This window comes from Rhinolophus sinicus, linkage group LG04 (genome assembly GCF_036562045.2).
Source record: "Rhinolophus sinicus isolate RSC01 linkage group LG04, ASM3656204v1, whole genome shotgun sequence".
NCBI lineage: Eukaryota > Metazoa > Chordata > Mammalia > Chiroptera > Rhinolophidae > Rhinolophus > Rhinolophus sinicus.
In genome coordinates, this window is record NC_133754.1 from 186,142,776 (window position 1) to 186,165,685 (window position 22,910).

The 22,910-nt window shown below is 56.1% G+C and overlaps 1 protein-coding gene across 14 annotated transcripts; it reads right to left on the bottom strand.

Moving 5' to 3' along the window:
• Nucleotides 1–5,291: 5,291 nt before the first annotated feature.
• On the bottom strand, nucleotides 5,292–14,448 carry GBGT1 (globoside alpha-1,3-N-acetylgalactosaminyltransferase 1 (FORS blood group)). Of its 14 annotated transcripts, XM_074331282.1 has the most exons (9): nucleotides 14,257–14,422; nucleotides 13,224–13,375; nucleotides 12,633–12,698; nucleotides 10,333–10,407; nucleotides 8,505–8,555; nucleotides 8,391–8,426; nucleotides 7,686–7,820; nucleotides 6,221–6,592; nucleotides 5,292–5,939 (listed from the first exon to the last, which is right to left on the bottom strand). In XM_074331282.1, exons 2-9 carry the CDS (start codon nucleotides 13,307–13,309, stop codon nucleotides 5,831–5,833), a joined length of 930 nt encoding a protein of 309 aa, XP_074187383.1. In that variant the 5' UTR covers nucleotides 13,310–13,375; nucleotides 14,257–14,422; the 3' UTR covers nucleotides 5,292–5,830. The 14 variants fall into 14 exon arrangements, with proteins under 14 accessions (XP_074187383.1, XP_074187380.1, XP_074187375.1 ...); XM_074331279.1 differs by having other exon boundaries at nucleotides 5,292–6,592; nucleotides 14,298–14,448; XM_074331274.1 differs by having other exon boundaries at nucleotides 5,292–6,592.
• Nucleotides 14,449–22,910: the final 8,462 nt, after the last annotated feature.

Consider the following 22,910-nt stretch of genomic DNA (forward strand, 5'->3'; position numbering starts at 1 on the left):
AGTGATGAATCTGAAAGACAAGGAATGCTAAGGAAACCACTAGAAGCTGGAAGAGGCAAGGAAGGGTCCTCTCCTAGAGCCTTCAGAGATAGCACGGTGCTGCGGACACCTTGATTTTGGACTTCTGGCTTCCAGAACTGAGAGAATAAAATTCTGTCGTTTTGAGCCACCCACTTTGCGGTCCTTTGTTACAGTAACCCCAGGAAATGAATACAACGCCCACTGGGCCCACCCCTACCTCTGATAACCATGGCCAGGTGCAGCCAAGCCAATATTCGGGGCAGAGCCCCCAGGAACCTGCTGACGATGCAGGGTTTGATCTGGGGCAGCGAGGATGGAGGGCAGGTGAGTGCTCACAGGTCTCAGCCCAATTACCATCCTTTCTTCAGCATCGCACCTCCTTGAACCAACTCTGACAACAGGACACCTTCATCTGGAATATCTCTCTTCACCCACCCACTGCCCACACGAATCCTGCCAATAACCCGTGACTGATCTCAGAGACAGACCCCGCCCCAGGTGAGCCTCAGTTGAGACCACAGCCCCAGCTGCCCAGGGGACCTTAAAGCAGAGGCTCCCAGCTGAGCCGAGACAGATCCCGGTCACAGAGACTGTGAGACGCTCAACGTTTGGTGTTGTGAGTGCTAAGTCAGGACAATACTGTCACACAACACAGACAGCCTGCACGTCCCTCCAGGCCGCGTCTGGCCCTGCGCTCCTGGCTCCCTCCCTCCTTGCTGCCCAGCTCTTTCCAGCCACTGGTTGATTCCTCTTCTGCCTCCAAGTCTCTGTACTTCCCCCCCACCCCCCACTGTTCCCAGACACGTGCAGGGCTGGTTCTTCTTGTCCTGCTGGTCGCAGATAGGTGTCACCATGCAGGCCTCATGGACCCCACGGAGGGGCCCTCTCTCCAGCACCTGCTTCATTTCCCTAGAGCACTTGCCCTTCTCCCCACCTGGATTGCTTTCACCTGCCCCTCCAGGCTGTGAGCTAATGGAGGGCAGGGACCACGTGGGTCCTTTCAGCACCTACCCCAGGCCTAGCAGGGCCCCTGCTCACGGTGAGTGCAGGGGGCACAGAAGCTGAATGAATAAGGAAAGGGTCTCAGTGTCCCTCCCACCTCTGAGTGTCTCACATTGTGGACATGGAGGTTAATAATAAAAGGTACATGTTGGGATGGAGGCAGGAGGACATTCGAAATGACCCCTGGGTGTCCCTTTTGTGCTCCAGCTGCTCCATTGAGCACAGTGGGCACAGCCCACCCCCTGGTGGTCATCCTCAGCACTGCAGCCCCAAGCAGGAAAACCAGAAAACAAAACACACACCTTTGTTTAGATGTAGTCAAGGCAGCGGCTCTCTCCCGCGACCAAAGGGCAAAGGAACAGGACCTGGCCGAGCCAGGGGCGAAGTCAGGGAACTCAGAAGCCTCTCTCATTCCCCTCTTTCCCTCCACTGTCCTGATGTCCAGTTCATTCACCAAGCCTCCTCACCCCAGCCAGGGCATAACTCAGGACCCACTTCCAAATGAGGACCCCAAGGCTCCAACAAGGATGGCCCCAGGCCCCAAACCCAACCGGGCGGGGTGCTCTAGGGAAATGAAGCAGCTGCTGGAGGGCTGGCTCCTAGGTGGGGTCCAGGAGGCCTGCATGGTGATACTTATGCTGCAACCAGAAGGAGCCAGCCCTGGACATATCTGGGAACACTGTCCCTGGTCCCCAGACGAGTGGTCCAGTGCTCTGTCGCGTTCTGCACTCCCCAGGTCCCAAGACCCACAAACCCCCAGGCTGCCCTCTGCTCAGAAGGACCTCGAGGGAGCAGAACGCATTTTCCAGGGACTGGGAAAGCAATGGGTCATGATGGAGAACCAGGAACAAGGACTCTTCTAGGAGCCTGTGGGACCCTCTGTGTCACACCATCTGTGTACCCCAATTTATAGAGGAATAGGCTGAGGCCTTCTCTCCTGTAGCCCTCTCTACACTAGGGAGGGGGTCTTCTCCTAGGTCCAGGTGCCCAGAGTGCAGGATGCAGGACCCCAGACCCTGTCCTCTCCAGGCAGCCCTGGGGATGGCCCCAGCCTAGTCAGACCCCTGGGGACCTTGAGGACCCCTGACCATCAGTCTGACATCTCTCTCCCATGCTATGAACCCGGCATGTTGCTAGGAGACTGCATGCTCCAGCCTGATGGCTGAGCTGCCGCCTGCCTCTTTCTTCTTTCCCACTGTCACCTCCATCGTGTGCCTGCGTGGAGATGCCCAGAGGACAGACCCCAAAAGGGAAGATGTGGACAGGGTCTCAGGGGCTCTCATTCCCAAAAGAAACCCCATGGGAGAAGTTGAGGCTGGCTTAGGAGGCCGGAACCCTCCCTACTCCTCTGGACTCTGCCCACCTTGTGAGCAGTCCCTGCCTCTCTCTTGGCCTCAGTTTCCCAATTGTACCAGGAGGGTTTGAATGCGGAACTGCGTAAGCGCGCGCTGAGCGTGGACGCGCCGCCGTGCTCCCTCCCCGCCGGATGGGGTGTGGCGGGGTGCATGCGGTCTTCCCTCCATCCGCGACGCCTGGGAGGGCGGTCAGGCCCGGCGTGGCACTCACCTGGCAATCTACCATCATCCTCAGCCCTGGCAGCGCATCGCCGGCCCCAGGGCGGGGTCCGGGGCTCGCAGAGGCCTCCCGCCTCGGCCCGCGCGCCGCACAGGGGGGCGCCCGGCAGCGGGGTTCATGGCGCGGCCTCCTGTCCCCGCCTGGCCCGGGGCTCCACGGCCCCCGCCTCCTGCGCCGCTCCCATTGTCTGCGCCGCGCCGCCAGCCGCTCGGGCCCCGCTGCTCGGTTTCGCCGGGGCTCCGGGGCTCCGGCTGGGTGGGCGGGGTCAGCTGCGGCCCCGCCCCACCCCCGCCCGCAGCAGGTGTGAGAGGCGGGCCCTACAGCGCGAGCCCGGGGGCGCGCACCAGCCTCCCTCCCGCGGGCGGACGTGGTGGGCCTCTGATCCACGGCCGGGCGCGCACACGGGCTTGCGCGTTCCCGCGGACAGTGCGTGCACGTGAGCCCCGCCTTGCTGCGCGCGCGTGCAGCGCACCAAGGACTCAGCGCGAGGCAGGTCCCAAAGGTCCCCTGCCCTCACCACCTGCTGTGTGCCTCCTACGCCCCCTAGGACCCACCCCAAACCCAACCAGGCGGAGTTGGCCGGGTGCTGAGCCGTGCGGGCGTGGAGACCTGGAGACAGGCAGGGGAGTCATGGCCTATACACCCCCATCCTTTCGTCCTGGTACCCATATGCCACCTGTAGGGGCAGCTGAGTGGATGGCTGGGATCAGGGGTACCTGGAAGCAGCAGTACACACCCGAGTGTATGCAGGAAAGTCAGGCTGCCCCTTCTGCCTTTCCTCTACACGTCCCCCACCCTTTTCTTTCTGGCAGGACCCCAGGTCCAGCCTGACCCTGGCTGCAGCCCTGGCTGGTGTAAGATGGCTTGAGGTAGCCCATGGAGGATGGGGCCTCACCACCCAAATGGGCAAATGTTGGGTGTAGTTGTTATTAGTGAGCCCCTTGGGCAGGCAGTGCTTTCGCCCCACTTTATTGATGAGCAGTGGCCTCAGCACTCAAGGCCACTCAGCTCTGAGTGACCAAGTCCAGCTGTGCACAGGGGACTCAGAATCGTTGCTCCTCACCATCCGAGCCCTACACTGACCATCAGAGGCCTTGTCCTGTGTTGGGGCTCCCCGGCCAGGTGACCTCCTGAGTCCAAGCACTTTAGGTGACTTCATCTCCCTGCTTGAATCCCCAACACACCCTCCTAGGGTCACTGACCCCATTGGAGGGGACTGAGGCTCTGAGAGTCACCACATGAGCTTGGCTGTCACAGGGCTGTGATGTGGCCCCACTGTGGCTTTGAACCCAGGTCAGTGTCATCCCAAAGGCTGTGTGTGGAGTCCGAGGAGGTGGCCTCTGAGCCCGGCCTTGTATTTGTAATTTTGTCTATTTCTTAAAGTAACTCTTCAATTTAAAAAAACTTTAGAGCCCCCAAAACTGATCTTCCCTGGCAAGACTGGTGCCCATAGCTCAGATGTGATCCCATCAGACGGGCTGAGGGCAGCTGGAACTGTCTCCAGGCACTCCCACCTCCCTCCCCTGGGTCAGACTAGTTCCCCCACCTCCACCCCTTACTTCTTCCCACCCATGGAGCATCTTTGGCCCAGGCCCTCAGCTCCTTTTAAGGGAAGTAGCCTGGATGCTGGTTTGGTTCCAGGAGTTGGGTTCTACCACCCACTCAATTTACATCTGAGGGCTACACCTTAGGATGGGGACCAGGGTCAGCTATAGTCCCCAAGGGCTTGGGTCAAAATTGAGAAGGCTCATCAACTGGGTCTGAAAGACTCTGGGCCCAAAGCTGGGCTGAGAGTGAGGCCGGGGCTCCCCTCTCCCCTGCAAGGCTGACACAGGGCCACCTCCTCCTGAGGCTCTCCCTGGTCACATCAAGGGGTCTCTTGCTGCTCCGACCTGAAAGCTCCTTAAAGGCAGGGCTGCTCCTTCAACACATCCCTGCTCCATAGGCTTCTCCTTCTCCTGGGCCAGGCCCTGACCGTCCACTGGGGACACAGAGGTCCCTTTGCCCAGGAAGCATCTTCTCTAGCCCAGGCTATGTCCTCACACTGGTCACTCAGTCTGTCCCACCCTTGTGATCACCAGCTAAACCACATGTTGCAGGAAGAGTGGGCTTGGGGGTGGCACCCAGCTTTGCCAGGGGTGGCCAGGTGGGTGGGTGCTCATCCTGATATGGCCACAGAGTGCACCCCTCCCTGCCTTCCATCTCTCCTCTCTGTGGCAAAAATGCTGCTGCTCCCAGGGGAGGGGGCCCTGGGCCACCAAGCTCTGAACCCACACCAGGGGACAGAATCACCGTGAGGCTCTGAAGTCACTCGGACCACGCTGGTGACGCTGCCCTTGCAGGTTCTCTAATTCTGGGCACAGACAGCAGTGGCCTCAGAGGGCTGAGGCTGACTGGATACAGGAGGGCTGGCAGACACATTTGTTATATGCTCAGGGAATGAACGCCCACGGGGTGTCCAGCTGATGGGCTCTGCTCTCCTTTGACTAGCTGGGAGGACGACATGTCCGGCAGCACGATGCCACTTTACCTAGTCTCCCAGGAGAACTGGGATGAAATCCCATCTTTTGCAGCAGACAGCTTTAGCCTAGGTTTTTTGGGACACTGTCTGCCCTGCCCCATCCCACAAGTTGATTGCATTTGAAATCCAGGCTGCCTATGTCCCCTGTGGCTGCAGCACAGACACTCGGATGTGAAGGTGAAAACCCCTGGTTAGGGCATAGGACATACCACCTTTATTAAAACTGCCCCAACCCTCTAACAAAGAAGGCAGCGAGTGCCAGGGAGGGTGGTCACCACTGGGTGCAGCTGCACTGGAAGTCAGAGAACCTAGACCCGGTCCATTTCACACCGGGGTCCAGAGTGAGGCATTGGTTCCCCGTGACTGGGGGACATCAGAGCACTGGAGTCCTGCCGCCAGAGAAAAGGGGTCCAAGATGCGTGACAAGTGCAACTTGAAGGTGACAACAGGGGACAGGCACTGAGTAGGGCCAGACTGCAGAGCCCAGCCCCAAAAGGCATGTCTGCTGGGGAGCCTGCAGGCCCTGCCGTTTTTACCTCTGCTCTCCCCTCTCATGTCCCACCTTTCCTGAGCCACACTGCTGTGCGGCGAGCTTTGCGTTCTCCTCATGTGGGCACAGCCCTTTACAGTTTACAAAGGCCCTTCCACATCCACTTTCCAGTTGGTCTCTCCTGAGAGACTGAGAGGTAGGCAGGACAGGGCTGGTCTCAGCTAAGGCTTGAGAAGGAAGGCACTGGGGCCAGCTGGGTGCAGGCTTGGGGTCCCCATCCATGGCAGCCTTGGCCGTGCTGTCAGCTCCTCAGCCAGGTGGAGTCGTCCACTGTAGAAAAGCGGATCAGCTTCAGGCTGGATGGCCGGGGCTTCCTGTCATCCCAGAGATACTCAGGGGACAGCACTTTGGAGGGCTTGTGCGAGATGAAGCGACGGTTCAGGTGGCTCTCCTCCTGCCAGGCCGCCATGATGCCATTGGCCTTGTCTGCCAGGATGGCCATGTGGCAGCCTCTAGTAAACTCATATACCCTGCCCACCCGACCCCCAAAGACCGCCCCACCATAATAGAAGTCCCCTTCACTATCTGCCACAAAGGCGGTGGAAACATGCCTGCGCTCGTAGGGGAACTGGTGTCGGGGTACGGCGTAGTAGCCCGGATGAATGGCAGCCACTAGGTCTCCCAGGGTCTCAGGGCCCCATGGGTTCCGGAACACCATGTCCACACTGAGGCAGAAGAGGTAGTCCACCTCCCGGTGAGCCCTCTCGGCGATGTGCTGACTGATGGTCTCCATCTGGCGCATGGAGACCTCCTCCCAGCTGGAGTGTTGTTGGATGGGGATGACACTGAGCAGGCGGCCTGGGCCCAGCGGGACCCGGGGGATGGCCTTGGGGTCATCCGTGAAGATATAGTAACGCACCCGGTAGCCATGCATGAAGAACTGCTCGGCCGACTCTAGGAAGCGCTGGACGCAGCCAGTGTACCTGGTGGTTATCACCCATCACCACGGGGGCCCCAGCAGGGCCACTGCCTGGGTCCCCATTACGTGCTGGTACCGCACAGGGCCTGGAGATGGCCAGGCTAACTGACCCTCTCAGCTCCCCACCTCCAGGAGTCACTCAGGTCTGACCCTCAGCTTTGTCGTCTGTCAAATGCCCACAATCAGAGCACCTACCTTTTAAGACTGCCATAAGAATGCTACTTAATGATGACTCTTATATTCACAAACCGACCTAACCTTTCCTGAGCACTTACTAAATGCCAGGCAGTTGTCTAAGGGATTCTTCTCTTCTTAGCACCTCATAAATTCACTAGAAGGCAGGCACCATAGTCCCCATTTCACAGGCAGAGACACGGTGCCTCAGAGAGGAAAGGAACCAGGATGCAGGTAAGCGGCTGCATCAAGAGACAATGAGTGGTGCTGGGGGCTCAGAGAGGAGGAAACTACGTATGCGGCCCTATCCTCCAGGCCACAGCTCATTGGACCAGGGCTCACCTGGCTCTAGGGGGGCCATCCATCATCTGGCCAGCACGTTGGGCCTTGGGACCCATCATGGTCCTAGAAAGGGACCCAGAGGGAGGCTGCCAGGGGGTGGCTCCTATAGGAAGGGCCAGGTAGATTGAGGGAGGAAAGGAAAACAGGAGCAATCCAGAGTAGGCAGGCACAGAGAGGTGGGGGCAAGAGCATCCTGAGGGAGCCGCCAGCTCTGCCTGGGTCTCTTCACCTGCCTGCGGTCAGACCACAGACTCCCATTTATGTGAGGTGGTCTGGGGGGTTTCCATTCTTTCATACCAGCCTGGACTGCTCAGGGGAAGCAGAGAAGGGTGAGGGGGCAAAGGTTCCCTCCATTCCCTCACCTGGGCTGCCTCCCCCTCCCCTTCCATGCCAGGGCCAGACCCCTTCCTCCAGGAAGCCCTCCTCCCACCGTCACACTCTACTTTCTGCCTTCCCCGTGTGCAGCAGGGCCTCCCTGGTCCCTGGGCGGGGTCCTGTGTCCAGGTCCTGCCTCTCCCCAGGCTGTAAGTTCCTGTGGCTCAGAGAGAGCTACCCCTCCTCCCACCCAACCCACTACTCACTTCCCTATGGCAAATGCCGTAAGCCCGATGGTCAGGTTCAGCGGCTGGTAGATGTGCTGCAGAAGCTCCGGGTTGAAGGTGCCCTCGGAGATGATGGGCGCCAACCATGGCGTGAGCGTCAGCAGCTCCGTGGGCCTGGCAGCAGGGAAGGCCACGGGGACTGACACCCTGCCCTTGTGAAAGCCTCGGTCTCACCCTAGCCCTGCCTCCCAGGCTGTGTGGGCCTCAGTATCCTCGGGTGCAAAATGGGGGTCATAACAGCTCCTTCCCAGGGTGGTCGGGAGGGCCAGGAAGTAACACACGTCCGGTGTCTAGAGGAGCCTGGCAGGCCAGGCGCCAGCTAGTGCCTAATAAACGGGGTTATCAATATTGTCATTAATGACGGATTGAGCACCTGCTATGCAGCAGGCACAACGCCGTGCAGTTTACAAACCCCGTGTCATCTAGTCCTCCAGCCTCCTGTGAGGTGAGCATTATTGTTATTATTATTATCCACCTGTACGGAAAAAGCCCAGAGCAGTTGGGTCCCCTGCCCAAGGTCACACAGCTAGTGACAGAACTGGACTGGAGCCCAGGTCTCAGACTGCCTGGACACCAAGGCCACCTGGCACCTCCACCACCCCAACGTATAAGTCAGAGCTCTGTCCCCCACCTGCCATCCCAGGTCCCTCTCTGTGCTGCACCCAGACCCTGATCAGTGCCTACCTCTGTTCCAGCAGCTTGGGCTGAGGATACGGTGACCTGGAACCGAGAAGGACTGGTGGTGAGGGTAGGCGACCCCCACCCCGGAGACACAGGGGGACATGACAGTCTGCTTACGGGGCCACAGGCTGGAACGGCTTCTCCCCTTTGTACTGAAGCTTCATGTTGCTGGTGGGCAGAAGCGAGAGATAGTCATTAGTGCCGGGGTTAGAGCCATTAGTGAAGCTGAGATTGACCCAACACCCCCACAGGACAGGCACCCCCCCACTCCAGTTCCATGTGGATTCTTTCCAACTTTCTCCACTGCTCTGCCTGCTCTGCAGGGGCTGGGCTCCTACAGAAACCATCTGTCCAGGGTCACTGAGTGGCAGGGTGGTGATTCCAACCTGGGGCCATTTGTCTCCAAAGCTATGCTCTTTCAACCACGGGCACTCTGTAGGAGCCTGGCATTGGGTAAAAGGTTGGAGAAGGTGCAAATGACCGGTGAGCCCAGTTCTGCCAGTTCCTAGCCTGGGGACCTTACTTAATCCAAGCCCACAGTTGTCGGGCACAGTTATACAAACACTAATCAAAATGCTATGAAAGTTTTTTGTAGATGTAATTAACATCTGCACCCGCTGACTTTATGTAAAGATTATCCTGGATAATCTGGGTGGGCCTGATGCAATCAGTTGAAAGGCCTTAAGAACAGAACTGAGGTTTCCCTGAAGAAATTGTGTGGGTGGCCTGCAGCGTCAGCTCTTGTTCTTCCTGCCGGCCTGCCCTGCGTTCACACTGGTCTGGCCACTCCCACAGTTGAGCAGGCCAGTTCCTTTTATCTATCTATCTATCTATCATCTATCATCTATCTATCTATCTATCTATCTATCTATCTATCTATCTATCTATCTATCTATCTATCTATCTATCTATCTACCTACCTATGCATCTATCTATCTATCTATCTATCTATCTATCTATCTACCTACCTACCTACCTACCTATCATCTATCTAACCACCTCCCTTCCTCCCTCCTTCCTGCTGGTTCTATTTCTTTAGTGGAACCCTGAAGGATACACCCACTTTTCCTCATCTGTAACGTGGGTAACCATCCTAACCCTCACAGCTGTGAGGCTGCTATGAGGGATGTGTCAGGGGCTCGAGCCCACACCCAGCAGCCTGTGGGGTGAGCCTCCACTCACGTCAACCAAGGCCCCCCTGGGTAGAGAAGTGAGAAGGGGGTCCCTGAGGAAGCAGATGGTAAGCTGCACAGTGTCCAGCTCTGCCACCATTTGGTGGCACAGAGACCTGGGGCCAAACATTTGACTCCTAGGGGTTTAGTTCCCTCACCGGGGAAAATAGAACTTTCTGTATGGAGTTGTTCCCCAGGGGTAGAGGTGAGGCCCAGAGAAGGGAAAGGCCTGCCCCAGGCCACACAGGGAGCCAGATCCCGGGAAAGGCCCTCTGTAAGGCTCAACTACCATTCATTTAGGACTTTTCAACATCTCATGTCTGATGGGACGGCTCAAGCCTCCTTGAGTTTTCCCATCGATGCTTTTTGTGTGTGGTAAAATATACACAATAAAGATTTACTGTTTTACCCATTTTCAGGTGTACAGTTCAGTTGTGTTACATACATTCACATGGTATGCACCCATCCCCACCTCCATCTCTAGAAAATTTTCATCTTCCCAAACTGGAACTCTGTCCCCATTAAACACTAACTCCCCTTTGCCCCACCTGGTAACCATTATGCAACCTCTGTGTCTATGAATTTGACTACTCTAGGGACCTCATTTAAGTAGAATCCTAAAGGATTTGTCCTTCTGTGCTAAGTCCATACTCTAGAATTAACTTTTTAAAGTTGATCCATCAAACTGGCCCTCTCCCCTAGTTTCACACAAACAAGCACAGTTCAGGTCCCTGCTCAGAAAATGATGGTGGTCAGAAGGGAGGACCGAGTACCTGCCAGCCCAGCAGTCCACTCTTCCCTCGCAATGGCTCCCCCCATCCTCACAAGGCCAGACTTGCTTCACCTGCCTTAAAGAATTAGACATAACATACCAAAGCCACAGACGAGCCCCAGCCAAAAGAAGGAACTTCGCATTTCTAAACTTCTGAATGTAATATAATTAAAAGTCCAGAAGAAACCCAAATGAAGAGGGGAAGACGTGACCATCAAACACAAACAAAAACCTCCAACTTCCACCTGTGAAAAAAACAACTCAGTAGAACCAAGAGACTGTGGGGACAGAGCCCCAGAGAGCAGTTTCCAGGCTCTCGGCCTCACGTGGAAAGGTGCTGACTTGGTTATTAGATGGCCATCAGCTGTAATCAGATGGCCATCCACTGTGCCTGGGTGGCCATCAGCTGTTACTGGTTAGCCATTAGCCACTAATATAACTGCCGTGGCTACTCTGGTTGGTTGCCAGAGAAGCGGACTGTGGATTGTGGCTAGCAAGTGTGGTTAGTAAGCGGATTGTGGATTGCGGATCATGTGGATCCTACTTCCTGTGTCTCGCCTGGCCGCCAGGGAGACTGGGGTGCAGGAAGACCCCTCGTTGGGTACTGGTGGATGTTTGCTTTTGTGTCTCAACCAGCCGCCCTCGAGAATATAGTGGTATGACTCCCCTATCTATGGCTCCATGGGTGTTCCTTTTTGGCCTCACCAGATCCTGCGTTCTTGTGCGGGGAGCGGGAGCTGAGTCCCTGCATGACAAGACAGACTGGAAAGGAAAAAGAAATGTAGCAGATGTGCTCAGCCAAGGACCATGACAGAGAACTGTAAACAGGCCAAAGAGAGCAGTCATGTCCAGGAAGAGGAAATTCAATCTGTGGGAAGGCGTGGGGGAAAGGAGGGCCCCTTCGGTAGGAATCAAACAAATGAAATTTAAACCAGAGATACCGTGTTTCCCCGAAAATAAGACCCAACCAGAAAATAAGCCCTAGCATGATTTTAATGCATCTTTTGGAGCAAAAATTAATATAAGACCTGGTCCATTTCTCGACTCAGCAAGCTGGTTTGGTTTTAGCTTTTCTAGTTTCCAGTTTGTTTTCCACTTTCACATGGTGTTACAGCACTGGCCCAGGGGCAGTGCTGCCTGGGGTATGTGTGAATATGAGTGTGTGTTGTGCCCTGGTCCTTCCGGAAAGCAATCTGACAAGATAGATCAAGAGCCTCTCCATATCCTCTGGCCCAGGAAGGGAATATATCAAATGGAAGGATCATTAAGATGGAAAAAGCTTTACCAAAACTGCTCATTACAAACTAATGTAGAACACTGGGTAACTGCAAACAACCAAAATCCCCAAAGTTGTTGATGGGAAAGGGGTTCCCCAGCCCCTGAGTGGGATAAAATGGTGACCACGAAGAATAAGAATGCACTTCTGAAAAACAGGACAAAAATCCTATTTTTGGTGACACCTATTTTCAATAGCAAGCAGGCTTTCTGCTTTTAGAACCAAGTAAATGCACATTTTGTTCATTTAGAAAGTGCAGCAACCAACAAGCTGACAGTGAACGTCCTGCATGGGCCACTATAGCTGTATCCTCCTTAAAAAAAAAGAAAGAACTTTGGATTATAGTATTAACTCAAGCAGATGGGACCCAAAAGGGTTTTTCTTTTCTTTCATCTTTTCTGCCTTCCAGCTTCCTGACTTACTATATTTTGTTTTTATAATAAAACACAGCTTGTTAATTAGTAGTCTATGATCCATATTTTAAACTTTCCTTTAGCTATCATGAAAAACAAAAGACCAGGGGCCAGATGCTCCCTTGAGACTGATTTTTCTCACTCTCAACTGTCCAAAAGTCGGATGCGTTATGTGGGGAAGACTTTCGTCACATGTTAATTTGTTCCTTGAATCCACATAGAACACAAAATTGAGCTAACTGGCCAAGTCCTAAAGCACTGTTCACTGAGCACCTACTATACGCCAGGTGCTACCCCAAGCTATTTACAAGCACCATTGCACTCCATGCTCCCAGAGGTCCAGGATGGGTGCCTCTACCATCCCATTTTACAGATGCAGCAAGTGAGGCTCAGAACTATGCAACATGCTCAAGGTCCACTGCAGAGGGAGCACTGCAAGGACACCTGAAGACTAAAACAGGGCAGCCCATAAATTACCCAAACACTTATCACACTGATCAGAACCATGAGCTTAGAACCTAAGAACCTGCAGGCAAAGTGTCCTTAAAACTCTCCCATCTTCCCTACTCGGGGTAGCCCACATGGCCCCAACTCTCCTAGCCCCATACTTACAAGATCTCTGGGCAGGGGAGATAATAGGGGACGTAGGAGAACGGCAGCCAGTTCTTGACACATAACCTGGGAAGGAAAAACACCTGCTGATTCAACTCTGCCCCAAAGGCTGAAAATCTAGTTGGTGCACTTTTGTGGGAGTGAAGGCCCCAGTGGTGCATCTGGGGGTTCCCCATCACTCCTCAGGTCTGGCTGACCTTGGAGGACAAAGCCTCCTGGTCATCCAGCCGGCAGGCATTGTTCACCTGTGCAGTCATTCACTCCTGAGCAGGAATGTTCTCGAAGCCAGACCCTGCACACAAGGCAGGGTTGGGGGACGGGGGGAAGGGCAGCCCTGGGAACGTCACAGGATGAACACACAGGGTGAATTCTGGAGCAGAAACAGGCGTTCCTCATTAACACAGCTGACTGATCAAGGCAGAGGAAAGACCAAGTGCAAAGGCCAGGAGGCCCATACAAGGCAAAATTCAGAAGCCTAGTCCCATTTTACTGGGGTTGGGAGACATGTGTGCCAGGAGAGGTGGGTGAAACCTGGGGATCCCCTGAAGGGATCAGGTTTGGGGGAGGGAGGGCTTCATGACACATACTCACCACAGAGCATAGAGGGCAGTGCCCACCAGCAGGCAGAACCCCAGGCCCAGGGCCAGTCTGTGGCAGCGCATGGCTGGGTGCAGCATCTGAGCCTGGGCATCTGCTGATACTAAGCGTGCCTTAGCGAACCAGCCCTCCCCTCTGAGGAACACCTGCAAAGGAATGCTTTCTTATCCAGAGGACAGTGGCCCCACCAGGAGAATGTGGATCCCAGGTCCAGTTCTGGAGGCTTCGGAGGCAGCTCACACTGGCTCAGTGCTCAGCCTAAGCCTGCGGCTGTGCCTTGGGCCAGGCACTCGGGCGGGGCCAACACCTGCCCTACTCTCACCTAGGCTCTCAGGTCTCCCTCCCACTTCCTCCCTTGGGCAGGAAGCGCGGGGCGAGGCGCCTGGAGGATTCCGTGGGGAACCATGAGGGCACCAGAACTCAAGCCCAGAGCCTGCACTGCCGGGACGCGGCGTAATGTCCCGGAGGGAAGGGTGGCAGCAGAGCATTCTTCCGGGAGGCGGGGCCTGGGCGCTCCAGTTCTCACTGGCTCCATAACGTTGGGCAAGTCAGTCACCACCACTGCCTCGGTGATCTCCTCGGATTCAAGAGGCTGGGTTGGGGAGGAGGGAGGACAATACGCATTGCCAGTGATGACATGCGGGAATGGCGGTACGCGCTTGGCAGGGTGCCGGTCACAGCTCCCACGGGACCCTTGCAGCCTAGCGGGGGTCCGCCCGACGTCAGAGAAAGTTCCTGGGGCTGGGGTTTCGGTGGCCTCAGGCAACCCCGCTCCTTCGCCCTCCCTCTGCGGGCCTCAGTTTCCCCACTTGGGCCATGGGGCGCAGCGTCCTCCAGGCCTCCGCCTCGATCGCCGGCTCTGCTAGACTTTGCCTTCCAAGGGGCTCAAGTCACCGCGGCAGCCGCGGGGCCACTCCGCGGACGCAACGCCAGGCCCGAGCTCCATCCGCCCCAGCCCGGGGCGCTCCTCCTCCGCTACAGGGTGGGGCTGAGGGAACGCGACTGTCCCTGCAGGGTGCAGACTCACCCCCTGAGGCTACCCGCGTTAGGACGGACGGAGGGGCGCACCTTGGCCCGAGACGAGGGACTCCGCTCGCCAGGGGCCCCGCGTGACACAGTGGACGCGCCGAATCTCTGGCAGTGAGCGGTTGGGCCTGACTCAAGGCCGGCGGCCGGGGGCGGGGCCCGCGAGAGGACAGAGGACCCGCTCGCCCCGCCCACGGCCTCAGCCCCGCCCACGGCCTCAGCCCCTCCGCCGCCTGCGCGCCTCTCCCACCGGCCTCAGCCCCCGGCCCCGCGGGGGTTCTCCTGGGTTCTGCTCTCAGCTCTCTGAGTTGGGGCCTCGCACACAGCGGGACTTGCTCGGGGACCCGGCAAGAAGGGCGGGTCCGGGAACTCAGGGTGGGGATGCGGGCCTGAGAGAAACGATTTGGGAGAAAAACTTGAATGTTTTTAGAAAAGTATCGAAGCACTCACAGGAAAAAAAACAGCTGGACGTAACACTGATTTTCAGTTTAGGAGCCATCATTCCTGCTTTGCTCAGGGCCTCTGAGCCTGGCGCCCAGCCTGAGTGACTAGGAGAGAGCGGCTCCGGGAATCTCCTGGCTGCTTTGTTTCCTCCCCTGTAAATAGGGTTGGACATACTTTCCTCCCACGGCATGTGGTAACATTGACCCCAGTTCACCCCGGAACTGCAGGATCTCCAGGGGGACCAGACCCTCTTACATCTCACCAAGGGTGGGCCAAGCGCAGGGGGAGGGGGGAGGGAGGGCCTCTAGGCAAAGGCCTTTGCTTAGGTGTGGTGAAAGAGGGGGCATACAAGGGGACAAAAAGGACGGTGCCCTAGTGGTCAAAAAGGGAGCAGTACCAAGGGAGGCAGTGGGAAGAAACCAGATACAGAGAAACAGCACGGAAGACAAATCAACCAAGGCTCAAGGTCACAATGATGTAGCTTGAAGTTGCAAACCCAGATCTGCCTGGCACCTGGGCACAGCCTCCCAGGTCCTTCAGGGCTCTTATTGCCCATGACTTAGGGTTTCCCTTGAGGACCACAGGTTCCTGGAAGGCAGGTCCTATTTCCCCAGATTCTGCAGCTTCCTGGATCAGGCTGGGGAACTGGTGAGTGCTAGCTGAAAGGTCATGCTTCCATTTTTAGCTGAAACACTGGTTCCCTGGGACCTGGTCTGGGACCAATTGGTTTGTTTTTCTCACTCAGTTTAAGTTTGCAAAGTTCCCAGGTGTACCTTCTAGAGCAGGGGTGTCCAAACCGCGGCCCGCGGGCCAACTGCGGCCCGCAATCCATTTTTAATTGACCCGCAGCAAATTCCAAAAATACATTTTTACTAAAATAAACCAGGTGAGGCAATACATACTTCACCTCGAGTGAGTGGCCCAGCTGTTTGTGTATTTTACCGCATATGGCCCTTGGTAAAAAACGTTGAAAAAAGTTTGGACACCCCTGTTCTAGAGACTGGTCCCTACCTGGTAATAAAGTGAACAAGATGGGCAGACCAAGCAGTCTGCCAACTGGCCACAGCTGTCTCCTGGCCCAACCAGGATTCTCTGCCCCCCCTCCCCCAAAGAGGACAAATTCAGCCTAAGGACAGCCTCCCAGTTGGCCTAGGAGGAGCTGGGTGAAACAGGACCCCCCAGCTTCCTGCCTCCTGCCCCACATCCCTGTGTGACCCCCTCCCCTCGAGGCTGGATGGACTTCGTGACTGGGTTCCAATGACTAGAATAGGACAAAATGATGTAGCATTCCAAGGTGGAGTCATGAAAAGTCTGTAACTTCTACTGGTTCCCTCTCCCCTGTGTTCCTTCATCTCTGTGTCCATCTGTCTATGTCTCTTTGTCCTCTGTCTCTCTGTCTCTTTGATCCCATGTTTTGAAGAAGCAAGATCAGATATGAGTTGTCCTATTGGACTCCCGTGCGATTACCAAGGGGGTCCCCGCCCACAGGAAAGCTCTGAAAACTGCACCCCCCCACCCCGTCCAAACTGAATCCTGCCAATAACCCGTGATTGATCTCAGAGACAGACCCCGCCCCAGGTGAGCCTCAGTTGAGACCACAGCCCCAGCCTCCCAGGGGACCTTAAAGCAGAGGCTCCCAGCTGAGCCGAGACAGATCCCGGTCACAGAGACTGTGAGACGCTCAACGTTTGGTGTTGTAAGTGCTAAGTCAGGACAATACTGTCACACAACACAGACAGCCTGCACGTCCCTCCAGGCCGCGTCTGGCCCTGCGCTCCTGGCTCCCTCCCTCCTTGCTGCCCAGCTCTTTCCAGCCACTGGTTGATTCCTCTTCTGCCTCCAAGTCTCTGTACCTCACCCCCACCCCCCACTGTTCCCAGACGCGTGCAGGGCTGGTTCTTCTTGTCCTGCTGGTCGCAGATAAGTGTCACCATGCAGGCCTCATGGACCCCACGGAGGGGCCCTCTCCCCAGCACCTGCTTCATTTCCCTAGAGCACTTGCCCTTCTCCCCACCTGGATTTGCTTTCACCTGCCCCTCCAGGCTGTGAGCTAATGGAGGGCAGGGACCATGTAGGTCCTTTCAGCACCTCCCCCAGGCCTAGCAGGGCCCCTGCTCAGGGTGAGTACCAGGGGTAGAGTAACTGAATGAATGATGAAAGAATCTCAGTGTCCCTCCTACCTCTGAGCCGCTTCCATTGTGGAGATGGGGGCTAACAATAAATGTGCATGTTGGTTGGAGGCAGGGGGCGACCCAGAATGACCCCTCGGTGTCCCTTTTCTGCTAGTTGCTCCATTGAGCACAGTGGGCACAGCCTGCCTCCTGGTGGTCATCCTCAGCACTGCAGCCCCAGGCAGCAGAACCATAAACGAAATACACACCTTTGGTTGGTGTCCAGTTCATCCACCAAGCCTCCTCACCCCAGCAACAGCAATAACTTGGGACCCACTTTCAAAGGAGGACCCCAAGGCTCCAACAAGGATGGCCTTGTCCTTGGTCCCAGACGAGTGGTCCAGTGCTCTGTCACGTTCTGCACTACCCAGGTCCCAAGATCCCCAAACCCCAGGCTGCCCTCTGCTCAGAAGGACCTCAAGGGAGCAGACACATTTTCCAAGGACTGGGAGAGCAGTAGGTCATGATGGAGAACCAGGAACACAGACTTCTAGGAGCCTGTGGGACCCTCTGTGTCACAGCATCTGTGTACCCCAATTTATAGAGGAATAGGCCGAGGCTTTCTCTCCTGTAGCCCTCTCCACACTAGGGAGGGGGTCTCCTCCTAGCTCCAGGTGCCCAGAGTGCAGGATGCAGACCCCAGACCTTTCCTGCTCTATGGATGGTCCTGGCCCAGACAGACTCCCCAGTACCTTGGGGACCCCCTGCCCATCAACCTGGCATCTCTCCTTTCCCCATGCCATGTGTCCCAGGCACATTCCCAGGGGACTGGAAGCTCTTGCCCCACAGCAGTGCTGCCTCCAACCCCTTTCTTCTCCACTTGTCACCTCCCCAAGTGTGCACTCACCTTCTGGCCCAGCAGCGGTGTGTGTGTGTGTGTGTGCGCGCGCGTGCGCGCACGTGTACCTGTGCCCACGTGGGGATGCCCAGAGGAAAGGACCCCACAAGGGATGGGGTTAGCAGGGTCCCCCAGGATTTTAGAGGCTCTCATTCCCAAAGCAAACCCCGTGGCAGGGTGGAACCCTGACCTAGGGAGCCAGAACCCTCCCTGGACTCTGACCACCTTGTGGGTCCTGGGCCAGTCCCTACCTCTCCTGGCCTCAGTTTCCTGATTGTTTCGTATTGTTCACGGAACTGCTCAAGCGCTGGGCTCCCTCCTACCTGGAGGGTGTGTTGGGGACTGACGGCGTCCTTGGCCTCCTCCTGCGGGCAGACCTAGGTGGACCCTCCCAGGGCAACCAGGTCTGTTTCCACAGCAAGGCGCACACATGGGACCTGTGTGGACCAGATGTTGTGCATGCGTCCTCACCCCCACTACCTGTTCTGTGAACCACATGTCCCCTGATGCCATGGGGCCAACTGTATCCCAAATGGGCAGAGTTGCAGGGTGCTGGGCTTGGTGGGCATGGAGACCTGGGGACAGGAGAGTCACGGGATGTATTCCTACCCTGCTGACCTGGTCCCACATCCACCTCAGGGTCCAGCTCGGTGCCTGGCTGGGTCGGGCAGTCCTGGAAGTGGACACCAAATGTAGGCAGGAAGGTCAGGCCGCCCCTTCCCTTTCCTCTTCTACACCTCCTCCCCTTTCTTCCTGGCAGGACCCCAGGACACGAGGTCCAGCCTGTCCCTGGCTGCAGTCCTGGCTGGAATAAGAGAGCTGGAGGGAGTTCACAGAGGAGGGGCAAGTGTTGGGGTAGTTACTGTTATTAGGGAGCTCCTTGGGTGCTCAGTCCTTTCACCCCACTTTATAGATGAGCAGTGGCCCCAGCACTCAAGGTCACTCAGCTCTGAGTGACCAAGTCCAGCCGTGAAAGGGGCACTCAGAATGATTGCTGGTCACAGGACTGGCAGTAGGAGCTGTCCCTGGTCCTGGTGCATGTGGGTGGCCTGTTGGCTGGATGGAAGGGCTTGCCTTACAGTGCTCAGAGCTACTCGAAAGTAGGCTCTGCGGAAGAGCTATCAGAGTGATGGGGCAGGCTCCGCCCCCTTACTTGGCCTTAGGGGACCCCAAGAAAAGGTTCCTGATGTTCTTCCTTCAGAACAGGAGGAGCTAGCCCGCGTGCCCCGAGGGTCCCAGCTGTGGCCCCCGCTGCTGAGGAAGGGGCCACATGTCATCTGGTCAGGAGTCTGACCTGCTACTGCTCCTCGGCTCTGTTCCAGGAGCCTGGGGCGAAGTGGAAGGGCTGCATCAGTGGGGGGCTGCTCACGAGAGTCACAGGCTACCCGCCCTCACCACACTGTATCCAGGCACTGTGCCGAGTACTCAGTCAATCACCAGTACCCCACTTGTCCCTGCCCTGGGAGCGATCATTAGACTTCAGGCTTACCTGGTCACCTGCCCTGCAGGTAGAAATCCCGATGTGAACCTAGAAGCCCTGGAAGCATTTAAGAAATTCATTCAGGACAAGAGATTCTCAGAGAAGGACATCTTGATGCCAGCCCACGTGGGTGAGAGGCTGGCTCTGCCTATTTTCCTGGCGTCCACCCAGTATCCCCCATTGTCCCGTGTCTCCTTGTGTCCCCTCCAGCTTGCCTATGTCCCTCTGCGTCCCCTATGACTCTCTTGTTCCCTCCCCCATTCCCTCTGTCCGCAGACGTCAGCGCTGTGACATGTTTTGGTTTTCAGTCTGAGCTGCGGGTGGTGACATGTTCAGGGCCCTTTTCCAGGGAACCATCTCATTCCTGGGTTTTTCTTACTTTCGACAGAAAACTGCATTCCTGAAAGTGATTAGGGTGAGTTACCCTCAAAGCAAACAAGAGTTCTGAGTTCAACAGGATGTCAGTGCCACTGGGGGCACCTCAAGTGCAGACAAGGGGGACCCCGTGTGGGCCAGGGGTAGCCTTCTGCTCTGAGATCCTCTCTGAGACCTGGTCTTTGCTTTGGATGTCTGTCCACAACCATCATTCCTGGGACAATCAGGGACTCCTTTCTTTTCTCTCTGCTGGCTTAGCTATTTGTATAACTCAGGAACAATGGTTCCACATCAGTCCCCAGCTGTCACAAGCACCTGGTGGCAACTGGAACCTGCCCCTACCCTGCCGCAGCCCCCACAACCCCAGGATGCCCCCTCCAGCCAACCCCCGTTCTGGCCCCACTGACCCCCTCCTAGGGCAGCAGGCAACATGCTCCACAGCAGCCCCAGGGCAGTGCCCCCAGGACCCTCCCCCAGCAGGACATGGAAGGACCCTGTGGCCTGTACCTGCTCTGCATCCCCGCCCCCCAGTTCCCCTTCCCCCCCAGCCCGGATCCACCATCCTTGTCCCATATAAAGAGCTTCAGTGGTTCCTGGTGACTCTGCCTGTCTGTGGGGACCTTCGGGGGGGACCAGGAATGGGGAGGGGGTGGGAGGACAGGAGGACCCAGTGATATCCTGGTTCAGAGGTGGGTGCCACAGGCCAACGGGCACAGGGGTCCAGGCGGGGGGCTGGGTGCTGGTTCTCCGCCCGAGGTCCTGTGGGTGCTTTCTGCAGTTTCTGGATGGTCGTGTGCTAGGGGAGAAGGGGTGGGTGTGGGGATGACAGCGTGGGCTGTAGCCCTGAGGTGGGGACACGTGTGCAGGTGGGTCACCTGGTCCTCAGGTTCCTCCCTGGCTGGAGGCTGTGGCAGGAGTGAGGAGGGAGGCCACGTGGAGGGTGCAGGCGGGAGGCCAGGGAGCCCAGAGCCCACCAGGATGGGGACCGCAGGGCACTGGGCCCTCAGCCGGTGTGCGACTCTGCTCCTGAGTCTGTCGTCACGGTAGTTTCCAGAATCACCCCGGGGGCTTTTGTAGTGTTGTGGGAACAGAGCCAGGAGTGCAGTTTCCAGGCTCTCGGCCTCATGTGGAAAGGTGCTAGCTCAGGTAGTAAATAGCCATCAGCTGTGATTGGATGGCCATCAGCTGTGGCTATTTGGCTGTCAGCTGTAACCAGTGAGCCATTGGCCACTAATATAACTGCTGTGGCTATGCTAATAGCGGATGGTGGCTGAGCTAGCAAGAGTGGATTGCAGTTAGCACAGCCCGGGTTGTGTGGGGAGCAGACATGAAGGGTGCAGAGTCAGTGAGGCCCCCCAGGTTCTCACTGGGGGCAGCGATGGGAAGACGGAACAGGAGCCTGTGTTTGAGGGGAAGGTCAATTCTGCCTGAGAGGGGCGAGGGGGCTGCAGTAGGTGCTGTAGGCATCCTGGGCATTTGGGGCAGGCTGGGGCTTTGCTTGGAGTTCAGGGGTTCTGGAAGGAAAGGGGATGTGGGGGGCATCTGCTCTGAGGTGGGAGCTGGAGCCTGGATGCAGACCAGCTCTCTCAGGGGCATTGGGAGGGACCAGGGCTGGTACAGGATTCCTGGGGCTGGTGCAGCCAAGGCTGGTGGGAGGGGTGGGGGTGGGAAGGTGTGAGGGCACAAGAAAGCCATCGTTTATCTTCCTAGAACCTAACTCAGAGGTGCACTGGTCCCCATTCCAATAACATCCTCCCTTCCAGATAAGACTTTCTCTGAAGGAATCCAGCTGGAGAGTAATAATGGCTAATTACCCAAAAGTAAGAACCTTCATTCACAGGATCCAAACCAAAGACTTAATCATTGCTCACACTGCAAAATCAAGGGGCCTTTGGGAAGAGGAGGGAGGGGCAGGGTCCCATCTACAGGTCAGCCCAGCAGGAGGATAAATGGGCGGCAGGAAAGCCAGACCCCCCCCCCCAGGAGCAGAAGAGACGCCCCTGACCCAAACATGCAGCTGCCCCTCTGACTGCAGGGCTGAGCCTGCTCTCCTTGCTGTGAGCTGCGGGCACCCAGCTCATTCCTGCCAACACTGAACAGGTGAGAGCCTGGGGTGGGGGTGGGGGGCTGGCGTGGACTGTCCAGGTCAGCCACCTGCCCTGGGCTAGGGTCTCAGTTGTGTTGATTTTGTGTCCTACAACTTTGCTGAATTCTTTTGTTATAAAAGTTTTTTGTGTGAAATCATTAGGAGTTTCTACATGTAAGATGTCACCTGTGAACAGAGATTATTTACTTCTCCCATTGCAATTGAGATGCCTTTTTTTCTTGCCTAATTGCCCTTGCAAAGACTTCTGATACTATGTTGAATAGAAATGGCAAAAGTAGGCATCCTAGCATTGTTTCTGATTTTAAAGGAAAATGTTTCAGACTTTCACCACTCAGTATTAAATTAGATGTGGGTTTTTCAGAAATGGTTATCGTGTTGAGGTAGTTTCCTTTTATTCCTATTTTGTTGAGTGCTTTTCTCATGAAAGGGTTTTATCATGTCAGATCACTTTTCTTCATCTGTTGAGATGATCGTGTGGATTTTATCCATCTGTTAATGAGGTGTAGTATATTGACTGTGTTTGTTTTTCTTTTTGTGTATTGAACCATTTTTCGATAAGGATCTTCAGCCATCCTCATCCCCAGACGTCCTCAGTCTGGCTTCCGTCATTATGTTTGTAGGATTCACAGATGTCTGTATGTGTGAGTCTCAGGACTGCATACTATTCTATTGCTCTGTGTGTCTGTCCTAACACCACTACCTCGCTGCCTTGATTTCTGTAGCTGGATAGAAAATCTGACTATCTGGTAGTAAAGCCCTCCAACTGTGCTCTGCCTCAAGAGTGTTCTGAGTATTGTTGGTCCTTTGTATTTCTACATAAATTGTGCAATGAGCTCATCAGCTTCCACAAGGAGATACCTGCTGAGGTATTTTATAGAGATTGTATTGAATCTATTGACCAAATTGGGGGCAACTGACAACAGGTTTCAGGGAGATGCCATAACTTAAAAGGAAGGACATGATAAGCAGGGAACAAATATTTGCAACCCACATATGAGGCAAAGGGGCTAACATGCTCTGCCTCAACACAGCCCTGTGACAGGCAAGCTCATGTGGTGACTCTCAGAGCCTCAGTCTCCTCCAATGGGGTCAGTGACCCTAGGAAGGTGTGTTGGGGATTCAAGCAAGGAGATGAAGGCACCTAAAGTGCTTGGACTCAGGAGGTCACCCAGCCGGGGAGCCCCAACACAGGACAAGGCCTCTGATGGTCAGTGTAGGGCTCGGATGGTGAGGAGCAACG

Bases quoted from the DNA above. Each gene is read 5' to 3' on its own strand.
- GBGT1 (XM_074331279.1), bottom strand. From the start codon at position 13,309: ATGCTGCACCCAGCCATGCGCTGCCACAGACTGGCCCTGGGCCTGGGG. The intron at 10,408-12,632 runs GTAAGTATGGGG...TAATTCTTTAAG, and splicing joins CTCCCCTGCCCAGAGATCTT to GCAGGTGAAGCAAGTCTGGC. The intron at 8,427-8,504 runs GTAAGCAGACTG...TCTCGGTTCCAG, and splicing joins CCGTTCCAGCCTGTGGCCCC to GTCACCGTATCCTCAGCCCA.